Source organism: Schistocerca americana, chromosome 5, assembly GCF_021461395.2.
Source record: "Schistocerca americana isolate TAMUIC-IGC-003095 chromosome 5, iqSchAmer2.1, whole genome shotgun sequence".
Classification (NCBI taxonomy): Eukaryota; Metazoa; Arthropoda; class Insecta; order Orthoptera; family Acrididae; genus Schistocerca; species Schistocerca americana.
Window position 1 is genome coordinate 131,127,708 of NC_060123.1, and position 18,729 is coordinate 131,146,436.

Consider the following 18,729-nt stretch of genomic DNA (forward strand, 5'->3'; position numbering starts at 1 on the left):
GCTTCAAAAGCAGCTTTTACGAGAAGCAAACACATCATCCAATTAACTGTAATCTTCTGAGGTGTCAACAACAAACTATGCATGGTATGGGAAGATGAATTTAATTTGTTACAGTATATGAGTAGTGTGCAGTACTGTCATTAGTGTAATGGACATCACCATCACCATCACCATCACCATCACCATTGTTATTATTATCTGAACCCCACAGTGATGATGTGGCAGTTTGCTGGTATTCAATGAACTTTGATTGCAAATCAGCAAAACAGTGCACCATCATGATATGTCTGAATAGTCTGAGATTACTTTGACTGACTATTGTACAGGCACCCACAGTGCACACCCTGTGATAACTGGTAATGATACAGCACCTTGTGTCCCACCACAAATTCCTCTCTTGTGCCAAGCTCATCATCTCAGAGTAGCACTTGCACTCTACATCCTCAATTACTTATATGATATATTCCAATCTCTGTCTTCCCCTACAGTTTTTGCCCTCTACAGCTCCCTGTAGTATCAATGTAAGTTATTCCATGATGTCTTAACACATGTCCTATCATCTTGTCCCTTCTTTGTACCAATTTTTTTGCATATGTTCGTTTCTTCACAGATTATGCAGAGCACCACCTGATTTCTTATGTTGTCACTCCACTTATTTTCAACATTCTTTTATTGCACAACATCATAAATGCTACAATTCTCCTCTTTTGTGGTTTTCCAAAGTCCGCGATTCACTACCATACAATTCTGGGCTTCAAAAGCAAATTCTCAAAAATTTCTTACTCAAATTAAGGCCAATGTTTGAAACTAGTAGTTTTCTCATAGCCAAAAATAACATCTTTGCCTGTGCTAGTCTACTTTTCATATCCTCCTAGTTCATCTATTATTTGTTATTTTGCTCCCAAGGTAGGAGAATTTATTAACTTCATCTTCTTCTTGTCCCCAAGTTTGATGTTAAGTTTATCACTCATCTCATTTCTGCTACTCCTCATTACTTTTGTCTTTCTTTGGTTTACTTTCAATCCATTATTCTGTACTTCTTAGACTGTTCCCTCCCTGAAACACATCCTGTAATTCTCCTTCACTTTCACTTCACCCCTCCCCCTTGTAAGGCCTTCAATTTACTCTTTCCACTATCTGCTCTCTCTCCTTTGCATTTAACAGTGGAATTCTCACTGCAATCTTAATTTTGATGCCCTAGGTTTTAATTTCACTGAAAGTTTTTTAACTTTTCTGCACACTGAATTAATCCTTCCAATGAACATTTCTTTTTCAATTTCTTCACATGTTTCCTGTAGCCATTTCACCTTGGTTTCTCTGCATTTCCTATTTATTTCAATCCTATGTAACATATTTCTGTATTCCAAAATTTCCATGAACTTTTTTGGGCTTCCTTCTTTCATGAACTGAAGTATTTATTCTGTTACTCAAGGTTTCTTCACAGTTACCTACCTTGTACCTGTATTTGTCTGTCCAACTTCTGTGACTGCCATTTTTAGAAATGTCCGTACCTATTCAATTGAACTGCCTACTGTGGTATTTGTTGCTACATTATATATACCCTTCGAGACCTTTGAATGCACCACATCATTCCTGTGCACTTCAGTATCCCACTTCTCTGTGTACTGATTCTTCCAGACAATCCTCTTAAACTTCAGCCTACTCTTCCTTATTACATCTCCTCCTGGGTGTGGCTTATGATCTACTATTTATTTTCACAATTTCTGTCTCACCACATTGTAATCCAGCTGGAATCTTCCTGTACCTACGGGATTTCCAAGTATATGTCCTCCTCTTGCAATTTTTGAACAGTGTAGTCACTATTACTAGCTAATATTTATTGTGAAATTCAATTAGTCTTTTTCCTTTCTCATTTCTACTACCAAGCCCATATTCTTTCATAACTGCTCCTCCCATTCCTTACCCTATTATCTGTCTTCCAATTCACCATCACTATTACATCATCATCTCTCATCTTCCATTATATCCTGAATTACTCATTCAGTGTCCTTATACAATTACTCTCTCTCTCTCTCTCTCTCTCTCTCTCTCTCTCTCTCTCTCTCTCTCTCTCTCCATCCATCTTCTGCTTGTGACATCAGCATGAATACCTGAACTATTGCTGTTGGCATTGGCTGGCTGTTGATTCTGATGAAAACAACCTTATCACTCAACTGTTTGCTTTGCCTCACTTTCAACCCACCTTCCTATTCATAATGGACAGCACTCCTTTTATAACATTTTCTGCTGTTGTTGATATTACCCCACATTTGTCTGACCAGAAATCTTTAATCTTCCTTCAGCTTCACTTCACTGATCTCCACTATGTCTAGAGTCCACCTTTTCAGATGTGTTTGCTTCCCTATCACTTATAAACTTCAGACATCGCACACTTAAGTGTTGTTCACATGAAAAGGTATAAAACATCATACCAACCAAACTCGTTGAAATTTGCATGTACCGATTTGGGATAACATAGTGAGACATCCATCCAAATGTCTCAAATGGCCAAGTTCAAGAGGGAGCAGCTTAAGCATCCGCCCTACAACCTGGACATGTCACCCTGTAACTTCCATGTGTTTTGTCTACTACTAAAAGAAGCCAGTGTTTCAATTTAGATGCCGAACTGGGGACACAATGGAGGACTGGCTCCTGTCACAATGAGAGAAATTCTGGAAACAGAGAATCTCTCAGATACGAAACAGTGGGATATTAGTGCTCAGGTCTCTGGTGATTACTTTTGAGTGAAGACTTCAATTATACCCACAGTGTTATTTCCTACCTTTACCTTTGAACACCCCTCGTACATTACCCTTTCCTTAATTATTCAGTCTTTTTCTCATGGTGTCTCATGGTGTCCAAAGAGAATTTAAGAAATCCACGAGTCAGAAGTTCATCAACTGCAGCTTTTAAGAGCTACAATTGATTGTCAGGGCCACAACGACACCCTAGTAATAATAATCACATTCGCGGCTCATCAGCCTAAAGAATGGCAGATTCAGCCATGCAAACCCCCTCCCGCATCAACACAGTTTGCCCACCACACAGATCCAACTTCCTGGCAGTATTGCAATATGATGATCTGAGCAAACATTGCCTGGTGGGCTGTATTTAAACCAAGCACATTTTTATTGATTGTGTGTGTGTGTGTGTGTGTGTGTGTGTGTGTGTGTGTGTGTGTGTGTGTTGCATGGGTAATTACAAGGGGATTTGACACCCAATGTTGATTAGTTGTTTGACAGAGTTGTGCAAATACTGTAACTGTTAGCAGTAGACTAAGATCAATTGCAAACATTTTATTGTAGTTTTCATTGTATGCCAATAGTGATGAGAGGTGTGGAGGGGAACTTAAAAGGTTTGTTTAAAAGTTTGAGTGAACTAAGTACTAAACTACTAAAGCAAGAATAAAAGCTTAGGGCAATGAATTCAAAAATGAATTTAACAGTGAGTCAGATAGAGTAATAAAGTTGAATTTTTAGAACAATTAAAGGCTCAAGGAGGTGATTTAAAAATAGATCTGCTGGTAACTAATCACAAACTCAATCAATATATTACAGAGTTACATGCAGAACACTCAACAATAATTAATAAAATATCGGAATTAGAATCCACTGTATTAAAAACACCAACAGGGTTACATTTTAATGTAACTGTACCATCTAATTTCATGGCAGATCTGTAACTATAAGTTTTGTTTGGTTAAATATAGAAAGTTTTTATTTTTTTTCAAGCAACAACATTGTCCCTTTCAAAGTAGTCCTCTTCGGCAGGTACATACTGGCGGAGTTATTGCTCCCAGTTTTGGTATTGTGCTGTAAGACTTCAACTGGTAAGTCCTTTTACATGTCAGTCACATTCTTTTGAATGTGTACCAGAGTCCCAGAATGATATCCTTTTAAGACTTTTTCAATTTTGGAAAAAGAAACAAACATCACAAGGATTCAGATCAGGTGAATAACGGGATGCCTTTTGAGGTCAGAAATTCCATGATGGAAGGGACAGTGTGACATGGGGCATGGAAACTCAACTTTAGACCAGGGTTATTCTAACATATCAAGTTTTACTGATTTAGAAGCTGAATGACATAACCTGACTTCCAGCAGTCTATAAGCTGTTGACACTGAGTATCACTGACAAGTGAGCCCAGCTGGTGTGGCTACCAATAACTACCACTTAGATACTCACAAATCATAGCCATCTAGTAAAGTAGTCTTTCGCTCTTAAAAGATCAACTTTTCTGACAAGTCACTGAGCAGCTTGAAGCTAACTCTATTTATGTCAGAATAATAATACCACTTTTGCCCTGCCACCAGAACATCAGCACATGAAACATTTCCATTAACACTATTAGAGTCACACAACACACCAACATCAATTGTTTGCTCCTTACTAGACAATGTAGTCCAGAGTCTAGTATTTATCAACATTTGATTAGCATCTTGAGATTTCTTTGCCCTGATTCTCAACAGAAATAATTCCCCTAGATCATAAAATTTCTCTGACCTGACACACCACTAAAGTCTGACCGTCAAACACCGTAGGCCAATTATCTGATTAGGTATGGAGACAACTTTTTGCTTACAGTCTTAAGAAGTAGTAGAGCATAAACATTATACTTTTCTCAGTTTTCTAAAACTTTTCCTGTATTTTTAAAACTTCTGTGACTATTGTGCCCATTCATTTTTTCTGGTTATCCTCATTTTCAAGTCATTTGTTAGAGTCATTGATACCAAAGACATCAAAGATAGATCACTACTTCAGACTCGTGCACAAGGATCAAAGAATAAAATGTCGGTAGGTTCACTGGTCATGTCATCTAGATCTTCAGATTCCATTCACATATGCAGTGCACTTAAGTGGTTTTATATGAATGATCTTCACACGTACTTTGTGAAGGTGTGTGTGTGGGGGGAGGGCAGTAAAACCATTTATGTATACTTCCACACTGTTGGAAATATGTATGCACATGGTGCAGCATTGTCATATGTACTGTTGTGTTTACTGACTTGTGGTGCTAAACTTCTCCTATAACAGATACTTAAAACACCATTTATATGATTTTTTTGTTGAGTGCAAAATGCAAATGTAGTAAGTTTATAGTTCTATTGATGCATCAATGTTATTTGTACATGTAATACTTTGAAAAACATAGAGCACTGAAAATGAATGAACTAGTTATAGTAGCATTATCCTTTGTGATTCAGTGTCTACAAACGTAAGATGAAATCATTTCAGATTTTCGGGTTTGTAAAAGGCTTGCCTGTATTTTCAGTGATTTAAACACTATAATCTTTATGTGAAATTTAATTATAATCAGTTCCAGTGACATCTTTGAATTTCTGGATGCTAACTTTGATGCCACTGAGCAACCTTTGCATATGACAAGAATTTCTTTGGGTTTGTGAGAGATCTTTTGATAACATTTTGGCACAGTGGATGATGAAGGCTTCACACAATGGCTCTGACAGTCAAACACATTTTATTTAGCATTTCTTTATCTGTAGTCTATGTTTTGTTTTACAGCTGTTGTGTAGGAGTCATCATTTCTTTAGAAGTCATTTCAGCTTCATCCTGGAGATAATTAAAGAAGCCACAGAAAATGTAAAAGAGCAAAATCATGGACAAAGAATTCAAGTAGTGGTCCTTTCAAAGCAAAGTCCTATTTTAACTACAGACCATCCCATTGAGAAAGCGGTGGTGTAGCTTGACATGGCTCAGATACATTGGATAAGGTAGTTAAAGATTGTTACAACCATCGCCCAAGCCCAAAAAATAAGTAATACTTTCTCTTCTCTGCCTTTAAGAAGTTCTGTTACATTATCATCAACTTACTCGTAAACTATTTGTGAGACCTTGCATTTTGGAAATAGCCACACTCAGCTGATAAGTTTCATTATAGTTGAATGTTATACTCTTCAGGTAATAGTTTCGGGCATCTAACAGCCTTGCTTCATGCTCTTCGAGTTTTGCAGGATCTGTAGGCTTTTGTTCCATGCTGAGAGAGGAACGAACCTCTATAAATGTTCTTATTGTAAGCCAGAGGCGATGCTGCCATTTCAGTATGCCAGGAAAGGCTAGAAACAAAAACAGTCACTTATTTGTATGAACATATTTTGATACTACTTATATTGAGAGTAATCTTATGACCAGGAAGCACTGAATGTATTAGGGACAGAATGTAAATGATAGAAGTATTAGGCAGAAAATTAATACACAGAAAATTCTGTACTATTTTATCCTTCTTCCAAGGCCCATCTCATATTTATTATTAGAATTCATATTATTGGAATAATTATTTCCTACTCTGCTCAGTTAGTTTAGGAATAAAGATGCTAAAAGAAAAGATGACAAAGAAATGAACAAAGTCCGCAGAATTGGAAAGCAATTTCTTTCGTAGAATACAAAAGCGTGTGTGTGGGTGTAACAATGAAAGAAAGCTTCTGCTTGATAATGGAAATTATTAGTGACATTTTATGAAGATACCCTCCACAAGACTAGAATAGATTATGCACCCATTGTAGAAATATTACAATGGTAATTGAGAGTACGCCTGAGTATGGACGTAAATGTGGTACTCTCTGTTTTTAGGTTCTCCACTCATAAGTCAGATACAAGATCTAATTATGTTGCCAACAGAAGCCTACAATCATACACTGGTCTATATAGTATACATATCAATACTCAAGATAAAAACAAAATAATATCAGTTGTATGAATTATAATAAAGCAGATGCAACTAATTACTGGTTTTTAGTGAACAGCAAATGGCAGCAGTGTCTCTATGAAATACAGATATGATGTACTTACATGCTTAAAAACCTATCTTTGTAAAGATGTTCATTAAAAGATATAAGTATCAAATAAAACAAAAGACTGAAGGATACTTGACTTAGAGCAGTGATGATGATGACGACAACGATGATGATGATGATGATAGTAGTAATAATAATACCAATAAGAATAATAAGAAGAAGAAGATTATAACAAAAATCCAAGCAGATTCATTTATTCATCCACTCGATTAATTCTAAAACGCTACTCATTCCTCATACATTTTGAAATACTTCAAACTCTTTTCTTATTTATTTCATTCAGACATAACATGCCATCTGAAAACTATGTGCTGTTCCTCTCTCAGCAAATTAAATGCCATTGGTTGAAAGTGGTGTACAATATGCTACAAACTTTGGCAAATGATGGGTGTTCTCTCCAGATGAGGAAGCAATGTATCTTAAGGAAATGCACACTGTCTCAGTTGGTTAGAATGACCTGATGCAATCTTGTTAAAAGGAAGTAAATTTGCTGTGGATATCACACACATGGATACAATAGTTGGCCTATATGCCTGATGACAAAGTACTTCAGGCTTATGGAACATATTAAATTCAGTTTTATCCATACAAATCATTTTTAAAGCACAATCAGCCTTTTATGTTCAACACTGAGGGATGTAAAATAAGCTTGCTTGCTTCTTGCTTGTCTCCTTCATAAAATTACACTCAAAACTAAAATGCAAGCAAACAAAGTGAGAAGAAATGTGTGTGCAACCAACTGCAGGTGACTGGCTGGCTTTCCCTTTATCATCATTTTTGTAATATAACTGGTAAATTACGAAATGGTGAAACAACATCGGGTTGTTATAACACGACAAACTCAGTCTAAGAAACCAACATTGATAGAGATCATGAACAGCTTTGTGCTATGTACTTAAACCTACAAGTTTAGTTGGAAATCAGATAACTTAAGATCATTAATGATTACAGTTATGCAATACATGATACTGGTGAAATCTATAATGCCGGATGTGACAATCGCATTCCATCTTGCAATGGTCCACATGACTGAAGTACCAATTTCCCACTAATATCTGCTGTTGAAAACTTGCATAAATAACAGTTTCATATACTATTATATATTTGTAAGAGTATCTGTGTTGCTGTGTAATTTGCCTTTCTTTAAAGTTCTCAGTTGTTGATGTGTGTCTTGCTAAAAGTAATGTGTCGTTGATTTTAGAACACTGAATAAATCTTTGTTTAAGCAGCATACTTATTAGATCTTTTGTATTCTTGATATGATAGCAGATGTGCATGGTCCTACAAAACATTGATTTGATGGATGACTGAGCTGCACAATTAAATAACGTGTTCTAAGAAAGGAGGAATTCAAGCAGACAGCTTGCGATGTTATACTAAATTATTGTGGACAGCTTATGAAGTCACAGGACATCTTTGTGAGCTCAAAAAAAGACACAGAAGAGGAAAAGGACTCCAGTTAATGTGAGTGGACAAGAAGAAAATCATGAGTGAAGAAGAAAAACAAATTGAAAAATTAGTCAGCAAAGAGAACTGGGCAACCTGGCATATTCTCATGAAGGTTATTTTGGAATGTGATCCAGTTTTTGATGATGTGCATTTTAATCGAACCAGAAGCAAACATTGAAGGTTGTGTTGCAAAATTAGATGCGTAGACAAAAGCAAATTCCACGGCATAAAGGTCTTTTTTTCTCATTAGATACAAAGTTATTACTTCAAGTTGCTACATGTGAAACCGTAAAATATGTACGGTAAAAGTCGCAACAGATCTACAATGGTCAGTCTGCAGTAAATATCGACTTGTTATGACATAAGTTTGATAATATTGAACGGGAATGGCCAGGTGGTATGCAAGGTCATTTAGCAAAATTTGATGAAGTTTAAACATAGATACCTATGCTAAATAAACCTACAGATGAAGCTGATTTGTGTGCCCATTTCCTTCAGACACTGACAAAGGAATCTGATCACACTTATGTGATTTGGCATGATCTTCCACAAGAAGAAAAACAAAAAGGCATAAATTGCAGGAAAGATGTCTGAATTATTAGTTGCAGATATAAGGAAGAGATGAAACAAATGTAGCAACTGAAATGATGTCAAAGTGAAAAGCGAATGTATCATCCCAGCAATGAGGCAAAAATACAATGATCAGTGTACAAAAAGAGAAAATTCAAGCAAATAAGAAGTGCGGAAATGTTTTTCCTGTTGTAAAAGCAGACACATTTCAAAACACTGCAGCACAGGATTAGTGTAAACAGAAAGGTAAAGCAGTACAATGGAAAACCAGCCAAACTAGCAGATTTCGCTTTTTCTTCTTTACTTGGTGACTAGTTTCGGGCCAGGACCCATTTTTAATTCATCCAGTCAAAATGGTATTTCCAAAAATACAAGAACTATGTCATGATAACAATACGGGAATTGTGGGTCTGTCTTGATGTAAAACACTTTTGTTATTTATTTATTTATTCCCCAAACTAGTTTCAGTGACAAAAATCATCATCATCATCAGTGGGTTATTTAAATCTAAAACACACAGAAAATAGCGTAGTTACAAAACACAGTAAAACATTATTACCGGTGTACTGTTTTTCTTTTAAATATTATTTTCTGTGAATACTTTCATAATACCTTATTTATTATACATTACAACATGGTTTTAAGATTGTTGTCGCTGTTTGCACCATAGTTTCTGTGTTTTTCTGTTGCCATTTTTCTCTGCATGCATAATGTCATCTGCAACTGTGTGAGCAGCTGTTAGTAAACAAATCCAAAAACGTGAACTTATACAGTTGGGATTACGATAGTGTTGTGGATACAGTTTTGATGTGTACTAGGTTGTTCCTTAGTTTCTAATGTACTCACATTCATTGGACACCTTGCAGCTACTTTTGTACACAGGAAAACATACTGAAGACGGCGAAACTAGCTTGGGGAATCATCAAGGCAGGCCCACAATTTCCGTATTATTGTTTTTGCATGCAAACACGGACCAAATGGAAGCGTTCCAAGGTAAAAATATACTGTCATGATAAATATGCACGTATTATGAAATGCAAATGAACAGTTACAGCATATACAGATACTGTTGATTTACACTTCATAATATGGTTTTGATTTGATTTGATTTTTTATTGGTCCAGTTTTATCATACAGCACAAATTGTACAATTGATATTGGACAGGTCAAAGATAAGTTACAATTACACATAGTATTAGCAAAATAGTAGGCAAATTAAAAATAGGTTCCTATTACAATTAATTTTGTTACGTATTCAGAAATTCTCTGAAAGAATAGAAACAGTGCTTTATTAGAAATGCCTTTAGTTTAGCTTTAAATATTGGATGAGTAGCATTTTTTATTTCCTCTGGTATCTTATTGTGTACTATTACACTATTGTTAATTATGCTCCTCTGACAGGTGGTTGTTCCGTGATACTTTTGATGTATATTTGATTTTCCTCTGGTACTATAGTTGTGTACATTTTTGTTCTGTAGCAGTTTGCCTGTTTTCAGGACACCAAGCTCAGTATAATGGGATTTACAGGACTCCATCTTTTTAAGGCCACAAATTATTCTTAGAGCTCTTTTTTGTATTCTAAAAACCTTTACACTGTGAGCTGAGTATCCCCAGAAAACGATCCCATATCGGACTAGTGAGTGGAACTGCGCATAGTATGCATGCACTACAGTTGTTTTGCTTGTTGTAGCCTTTAAAATTCTTAGGCCATAGCACACAGGTGATAGTTTTCTAGACAAGTTATTTATATGTGTGTCCCACTTTAAGTCTTGCTGAGCCCATAGACCCAAACATTTTGTGACACTTACATTTTCTAGGGGATCATTTTTTAATTGTGCTTGAATAGACATTTGATTAGTTGGAGGAATTAAATGAAAATCGACACACACATTTTTTTCAGTATTTATAATGAGTTTGTTTTTTGTGAGCCACTCAGAAAGTCTTTTCATAGAACTTTCTCCTGTGGACTGCAAAGTTTCTGGACTGGATCCATTGAGCAATATGCTGGTGTCATCGGCAAACAGGATAGTTTTTGTAGGACTCATACATTCAACTAAATCGTCCACATAAATCGAGAAGAGTAGTGGACATAGGATTGAGCCCTGTGGTACATCATATTTTATTGGTAGTTCGCTAGAAAGAAAGAGAGTTGTTTCTTGTTTTATTCATTTTGTTGAATTCATACTGAAGTGATACTTTCTGCCTGCAGTTTTTTAGATATGTACACAACCAGGTATGTGCTACACCTCTTACTCCTCGTCTTTCTAATTTTTCGAGCAGAATGTTATGGTCCAGGACATCAAAGGCTTTTGATAGATCTAGGAAAAACACCTGCAGCTAACTTATGTTGATCAAGGGATTTTAAAATGCAGTCTATGAATTCGAAAATTGCTGTCTGTGTAGATTTAGACTTTCTACAACCATGTTGTTGTACTGTAAGAGGTGTATATTTATTTATGAAACTTAAAAGCCTGCCATAGAAGAGCTTTTCTAGAATTTTTGAGAAGGAACTTAACTGTGACACGGGTCGGTAGTTTGATATTTTTTCAGAAGAACCTTTTTTTAGCAGTGGTGAAACTTTTGCTATTTTAAAAATATCTGGAAATACACCAGTTTTTAAAGAGAGGTTGAAAATTTTTGCCATGGGGTTTGCTATGTAGTGAGCACATGCTTTTAATATTAAATCAGGTACTTCATCAAGACCACTTGACATTTTATTGCTTAATGATTTAATTTTGCTTATAATTTTATTGGGGTTTGTTTCATAAACATACATAGAAGCAGTCGAGATCACTGACTTGCTGGAGAAACTTGGGACTGATCACTGACACAGTGTACTTGGATGAGGTCTTCAGCTAGTGAAGTGAAGTATTCATTGAATTTTTCCACAACTGAATTTGGGTCTGTCACTTTTGAGGCTTCTAGTGTTAATGACACATTCTTTTTCTTTGGAGCTGAACTACAAGTTTCTTTCTTTATAACTCTCCACATGGATGTCATTTTGTTAGATGAGTTTCTTATCAAATTGTCATTCCACATAATTTTTTCCTCTTTGACTACTCTACCATAGATTTTTTTGTAGGCTTTTGAATAATCTGTGAATTCTTGGGTTACTTTATATTTCTTACAACAGTACTGCAGAAATCTGTTTCTCTGTTAGGTTTTACCATTTTTACTACTTTTGGAAATACTACATTAAAATAGCGAAGAAAGATGCTCTGAAAACTCATGTACATGCTATCAACATTGTTCTGAGTGGCGACGCTTTTCCAGTTTTCCTTCCCAGTAAGAGATTAAAAATTCTAATGTAATCTTCAGAAAAGGTTCTTTTTTCAACACTTTTTCATAACTACTACTACTTGTTGGCATTTCTATACACAGCAGCTGTGCCTCATGATCACTATAACCCATGCTCAGTACTCTGCTTGCGAAACTGTAATTTATATCTGAGATGAATATTTGGTCAATAATGGAATTTGTGCATTCTGTTAATCTTGTTGGGCAATGTATTGTGGGGATCATACTGAATGTGTTGGTCATATTTATCAAAGCATCTCTGGTGCTGCTGACTCTTGTATTTTTTGAAATACCATTTCGACTATCCGCACGATATGAAAATGGGTCCCAGCCAAAACCAATCATCAAGTAAATTAAAAAGTGGAGTTTGCAAGTTCGGATGGCTTTCCTTTGTACTGATTAATGGAAACTACTGAGCTGAAATATTTCAGCTTGCTGGAATTTCGCAAAGGAAAATGTAATTTATATAGGAACTGTCGTAACTGTGGTGATTCTGCAATGTTACCAGGTGTGAAAATACCATCAGAAGTAAATCCAAGAAAGATTTCATCAAAGATGTATGGTTTATCTCCAAGTATAGGTATAGCAGTGTGTGAAGAATGGGGCATTGGGATGGTGGTGCTACACATCATGTAACAAACCAAGGAGTTGGTTTGTTTTGTACAATCCTTTTGAGGCATTAAAGAAAATGGACAGAGCTAAGAATAATATCCACATCAAAGCATTTGGAAGAAGGTTGTACTGTTGTTGAAGCCTATGATGGACACAGGTGGACTAAATGATATTTTGAAGATGTGTAGCACTGTCCAGATGGTGCTTGTATTTTATTCTCTCTTAGAAAGGCTGAAGAAAAAGGTATTGATCAAAGTATCAAAAATGGTGGTAAAATACGGTTATTTTACAGAGACAACATACCAATTGCTGCTGCTCTATCAGAAAGCGAGAATAAACTTTATCAATTGTCAGCAAAAGTGATTTAGCAAGAAAAGCATTTTGTTGCAAAAGTAGCTACTTGGGCACCGGACTAAAAACCATGTACTATCAGCCTTGACAGCACATGGTACTGATGTAAAGGTTGATGGTGAATTTTGTGAAGTTTTATGCTTGACTAGTTTTTGGTAACCGAGTAAGTAAATAAACTAGCCCAGGAGAATTAGTCTTCGCCAAGGCCTGTGGTCCAATGGTAGAAAAGGATTTAGCTGTCTACTGATGTTTTCTTTTTTTAAGGATGGTCTTTCTGGTTTCAGGGTGACATACCTTTTAAGGTAAAGAGACGAAGTTAAACGGAAGTTACTAATATTTATTGAGACGGTGAAAACAGGAGATCAAGTGAACATTAAAGAACTGCGAACTGATGGTGGCAAGGAATTTGATAACTACGATGTAAAAAGATATGGATTCAAACATTCCCTGACTGTTCCATACACACCACAGCAAGATAGAGTTGCTGAAGGTGAGAACATGATTATTTGTGAGATGTTATATTGATGGTTTTAATCAGCAAGAGATATTCCAAAAGCATTGTGGAATGAAGTCGTACTTGCAGCAACTCATACTTTTACCTGAATTGGGACAAGGGACAAAGGAAATACACTAATTGGAATATTTTTGAGGAAGAAGAGTCAGTTTGAACATCTAAAAGTATCTGGGACAATGTTTTGTCTGGATTGCAGCACAGAAACAGAAGTAGTTTGATGCCGGATCTTTGAAAGGTTATATTGTTGGGTATCATGGCTATGGCTATCACGTCTACTTTACAGACAGGTATGTAGTTATTGCCAGCTGAGATGTAAAATTCAAGAATGAAAAATTACAACCATTGAAAAATGATGTAACCAAGTTAGCTGACATCTTGTCTATGAATGGTTTTACATATGCGACACCATATAATCTGAATGATGAAGAAACCATTGAAGACTACATTGCAGGATTGGATCATCATCATGATGGTGCTGAAGTGAATGTAGATGGAAATAACATCGCTTTAACTGGAGATGGAAGTACAGATGGACATCGAGTTTTGAGAAACAGAGAAATGATTAGACAGCCAATATGTTATCAACATGAATCAAAGGTGATGATGTTGAGGGAACCTCCAAAAGACTATGATGAAGCAATGAAGTCTTCAGATGCAGAAAACTGGAAATCTGATGGATGAAGACATGCAGTTTAAAAAAAAAAAATTGTACCTGAAAACTAGATGATTTACCAGCCGGAAGGAAAACTATTGCTAATCAATGGGTGTTTTGTAACAAAACTGAATAATAATAATAATAATAATAATAATGACCTCATCTGCTACAAGGCAAGATTAGTTGCAAAATGGCCAAGAATTGATTTTTCTGAAACATTTAGCCCTGCGGTTAGGTTTGAAACTATGTGAGCTCTTTCTTGTGTTGCTGTTCAACAAAACTGTAACACTGAACTATTTGATGTTAAAACAGTATTGCTGCATGGCACATTGGAAGAAGAAATTTACATGTGACAGCCACAAGCTTATGGTGATGGTACAGGTCATGTGGGCAGATTGCCTTGAAGTTTGTATGGACTGAAGCAAGTAGGAAAATGTTGGTCTCAGTGTTTGTAAGAATATCCTAAGAAATCCACTTTAAAGGAGAGCAGTGCTGATCCCTATGTGTATTTGAATGAAAATTTAATCCTTTTATTTCATGGGTATAATGGACTGATGATGTGACCTGATGAAATGGTTCATAGTTGCACAAAAAATCGCAAGAAGAATTTGATATCATGATAAGTGAAGTGGATTCCTATATTGGCATTCAAATCCAGAGATTTGAAAACTGTGTGAAGATCAATCAAATGGCAAATGCAAAGAGAATGGTGGCAAGGTGTGGTATGACTAATGCGAACCCGATACCATTACTGACTGAACCTGGATGGATACCTAGCAATCCAGTGCCAGCCACTGAAACTGACACTTACCAAGATATTATTGGTAGTCTCAAATATCATAAGGCTGTGGCCTATGTGAAGGTGAGTGAGGAGGACCTCGTCCTGGCGATGCAGCTGGAAGGAGGTATGCTACGGCCTAGTTATGGGCTTTACAGCACAGAGCTTACTGTCAATCACTTACAGCCACTCGTCCTCCCACTGACGCAAGACTCTGGAGCTCAACAGCGACATCATAGCATGAAAGGGGTTGGCACACTAAAATATCTGAGGATCAAGGCACGCCTCCTTGGCTGCAAGACCTGCCCTTTCATCTCCCAAAATTCCCAGGTGTCTTGGTACTCAGAAGAAAGACACCTCTTTTTCCAGTCATTGTACATGGAGGAGGGCATCCAGGACAGTCTGGACTACTTTATCTGCTGGGTACAAACGTTTCAGAGTGTGAAGGGAAGTCAGTGAATTGGAACAGACCAGAAACTTAGCACTAGAAGAATTTCTCATCTGCTCCAGTGCCTGCAAGATTGGATACAATTCTGCATCAAAGATAGTAAAGTCTGGAGACAGCTGGACCTTGAGGTCATGATCTGGGAAAACAATAAGCAACCAACAGACTTCCCGTTTCGACCCATCTGTAAAACCGGGACATAGTTGTGGTGCTCAGATACCATGTCAGAAAATTTCACATTAAAAATGGAAGCAGGATAGCAATCTCTTCTGTACCGCACCAAATCTAAAGTCACTCTGGATCTCTCAAGTAACCAAGGTGGCAGATGGTTAAAACCCTGGATTTGGGATCATACTGGCTCCACACTGAGTGACTCTAGCACATGCTGCATGTGGACCCCAAATGGCATTGTGGCTTGTGGACAGTTGGAGAAAAGTCATTCCCGAGGTGGATAGGCAACAGGACGGAGTGCAAGAAAAGTCAGAGCTGCGAGGAACTGCCTGATTCACCGGATGGTTAAGTGCAGTTCTCCTTCCTCAGCACAGAGGATGGGTACAGGACTGGTCCAATAAGCACATATGGCCAGCCGATTCCCCTCATGGTGAACAGTGTCAATGATCTTCAAATAAGAGGGCCTAGCTGACCCATACACCATGCACCCATAGTCCAGCCGCGAATGCATGAAAGCCCTATAAAAATGGAGGAGACGCACCCTGTCGGCTCCCCAAGACCTGTGGCTAAGCCACTTTAAGATATTCAGTGCCTTCAGGGTACTGGCTGTCAGGTGTCTATGGTGTGGCAACCCCGACAATCTGGAGTCAAAAATGCAGCCCAGGAACCTCACTGAGACTCTAAAACATAGGATGGTATCCCCCATATGCAAGGGAGGTAAGTTAAAAGTATGTTGAGAATGATTAAAATGAACATACACACACTTATCTGCAGAAAAATGAAAACCCTTCTTTGCAGCATACTCCTCTAATCCTGCACTATAAGTTGCAACTGGCAGCTCGCCGTTGCAACACTGGAGGAGGGAACAGAAAGAAGCAAAACTGCCCATAAATAAAGAACACAGTACAGGACTCCTTACCATAGATGTGATACTGTTTATGGTTATGGTAAAGAGGGTAACGCTTAAAACACTGCCCCGATGGACACCATTCTCCTGCTCAAATCAATCTGACAACGTCATCAACTCAGGTTCTAAAAAATTTCTGAGATAGGAAAGACAATATAAAGATGGGGAGGTGGCCACGGAAGCCCCATTGAAGCAGCTGTGTGAGAATACAGTGTCTCCAAGTAGTATCATACTATTTATCTATATCGAAGAATAAGCCGATACAGTGATGCTTACATAAGAAAGCCTGCTGAATAGCTGCCTTTAGCAAGGTCAGGTTGTCAACAGTGGACCAAAATCTCCAGAATCCACACTGGGAGCAGCTAAGGTGTTGCCTGGTCCCTAACAACGAGATCAGATGACAGTTAACCATTCGCTCCACTGTCTTTCCTACACAGCTTGTTAAGGTGATACTCCAATAACTACTGGGACATGTGCATTCCTTTCCTGGTTTGAGGAGAGGTATCAGAATTGCTCCCTCCATGAGTTGGGGAAGTTACCTGTTGCCAATGGGATTAAAACATTCTAGGAGGATATCCTTTGACACGACTGAAAAATTATGAAGCATGCAGTACTGGATTTGGTAATGACCGGGTGCAGTGTCACGAGTCTCAGTCAGAGCCAATTCAAGCTCCCACATGCAGAAAGGAGAGTTATAGGCCTCAGAACTGTTGGATCTGAAGTCCAACTCCCCTCTCACTACAGTCGCAGAGTAGAAATGAAATGCCAGATCCTAGCTTACATTGGCAGTAGAGTTTTTGTAAAATGCTTGGTCCCTGTCTGAGCAATGTCTCCGGATGTTGTTAGGAGGACCCGCACCTCCCGTTTCAGCACTGCTGCTATTGGTAAACGACTGTGTTTACCAGAAATCCTCCAGATAGCTTCCTATACTGTTGTAGAAGAAATGGAACAAATTGATGGTGTCCAGGAACACTTGCCATGACCTTTTCTTACTCTCCCTAATGATGTGTCGAGCCTTGGTCCTTGGAATTCAAAAGGCCATTAGGTTGTTTGCTGTTGGTCGGCATTTAAAATGTCTAAGAGCCACATACCTGTCCCGCATTGCTGAACGGCATTCATCTATCCACCAAGGTACAGGTTGCCTCCTAAGGTGGCCTGAGGACTTCAGTATGGATAAGTCAGCGGCACGAATGGAGCACTTGTCTGATGTGGTCCCCCCCCTCCATGGACACTGTCACAGTGTTCGAACACAGCCAGCTGCCTGAAGTGCATTCAGTTAGCCCTGCTGACCATTCATTTAGGTGGCTTCACTTCAGACAGTGCTCTATCCAGTAGGTGGATGTAGAGTGTGAAGTGGTCACTGGAATGAAGGTCATCAATGATCTCCACTGAACAGAATTTGTGAGGGTGGGGGAGCAGAAAGAGAGGTCAATGGCTGAGATGAGTTTCCAGTACCTGTGTTGAGGATGCACAGATCGTGTTATGAGGCCCTCCAAAGCCTGACCCCGAGGGCAGGTAGAGGTTAAGCACCACAAGACACAATGGCCATTGAAGTCTCCCAGGAAGAGAAATGGCCGAGGGAGTTGATCTACAAGAGCTGTGAGAGCCTCAGAGTCTACTGCACCTAGAGGAGGTAAATACAGTGAGAAAACTGTAATCCTCTGACAGGCATGAATTTCAACTGTAACTGCTTGCAGGTCAGAAGCCAGGGGGAGAGCAAAGGAGTGGTACGCATTATTGACAAACACCACGTCCTCTCCCTTGGTTCTTTCCCCTGATAGGTCATCCTTGAGTTACAGCATATAACCCTGTAGTACAGGGATGGATGTATGTTTAAAATGTGTTTCTTGTAAACACAAGCACAAGGGGTGCACCTGTGCTAGCAGTTTCACTTCCTCTACATCAGTTCTGAACCCATTGAGTTCCATTGTGGTATGAAAGCCATTTTAAAAATGAGGTTTTACTCTATCTATCCCCTTCTCATTCCATGGTGGTGTGAAACAGCTGGTACCCTCAGATAAAATTCAATGTCCATACCAGTGATCGTACGATCTTCAGATCCATCAGACAATAACAAGGGTGCATGTTCTGATGGCTTCGGAGCGGACCGCTTTGGCAATTTGGCCTTCGTCACCAGTTTGGACTTTGGGGACATTGGCAAGGCTGAT

General features: G+C 38.1%; 1 protein-coding gene across 2 annotated transcripts in view; it reads right to left on the bottom strand.

Annotated features, from left to right (window-relative positions):
• LOC124616787 (probable leucine--tRNA ligase, mitochondrial) overlaps positions 1–18,729 on the bottom strand; it is a 130,974-nt gene that overhangs the window by 17,570 nt on the left and 94,675 nt on the right. For both annotated transcript variants that reach the window (XM_047145202.1, XM_047145203.1), the window contains exon 9: positions 5,833–6,074. In XM_047145202.1, coding sequence (XP_047001158.1) covers positions 5,833–6,074 — 242 coding nt within the window. The remainder of the gene's footprint in view (positions 1–5,832; positions 6,075–18,729) is intronic.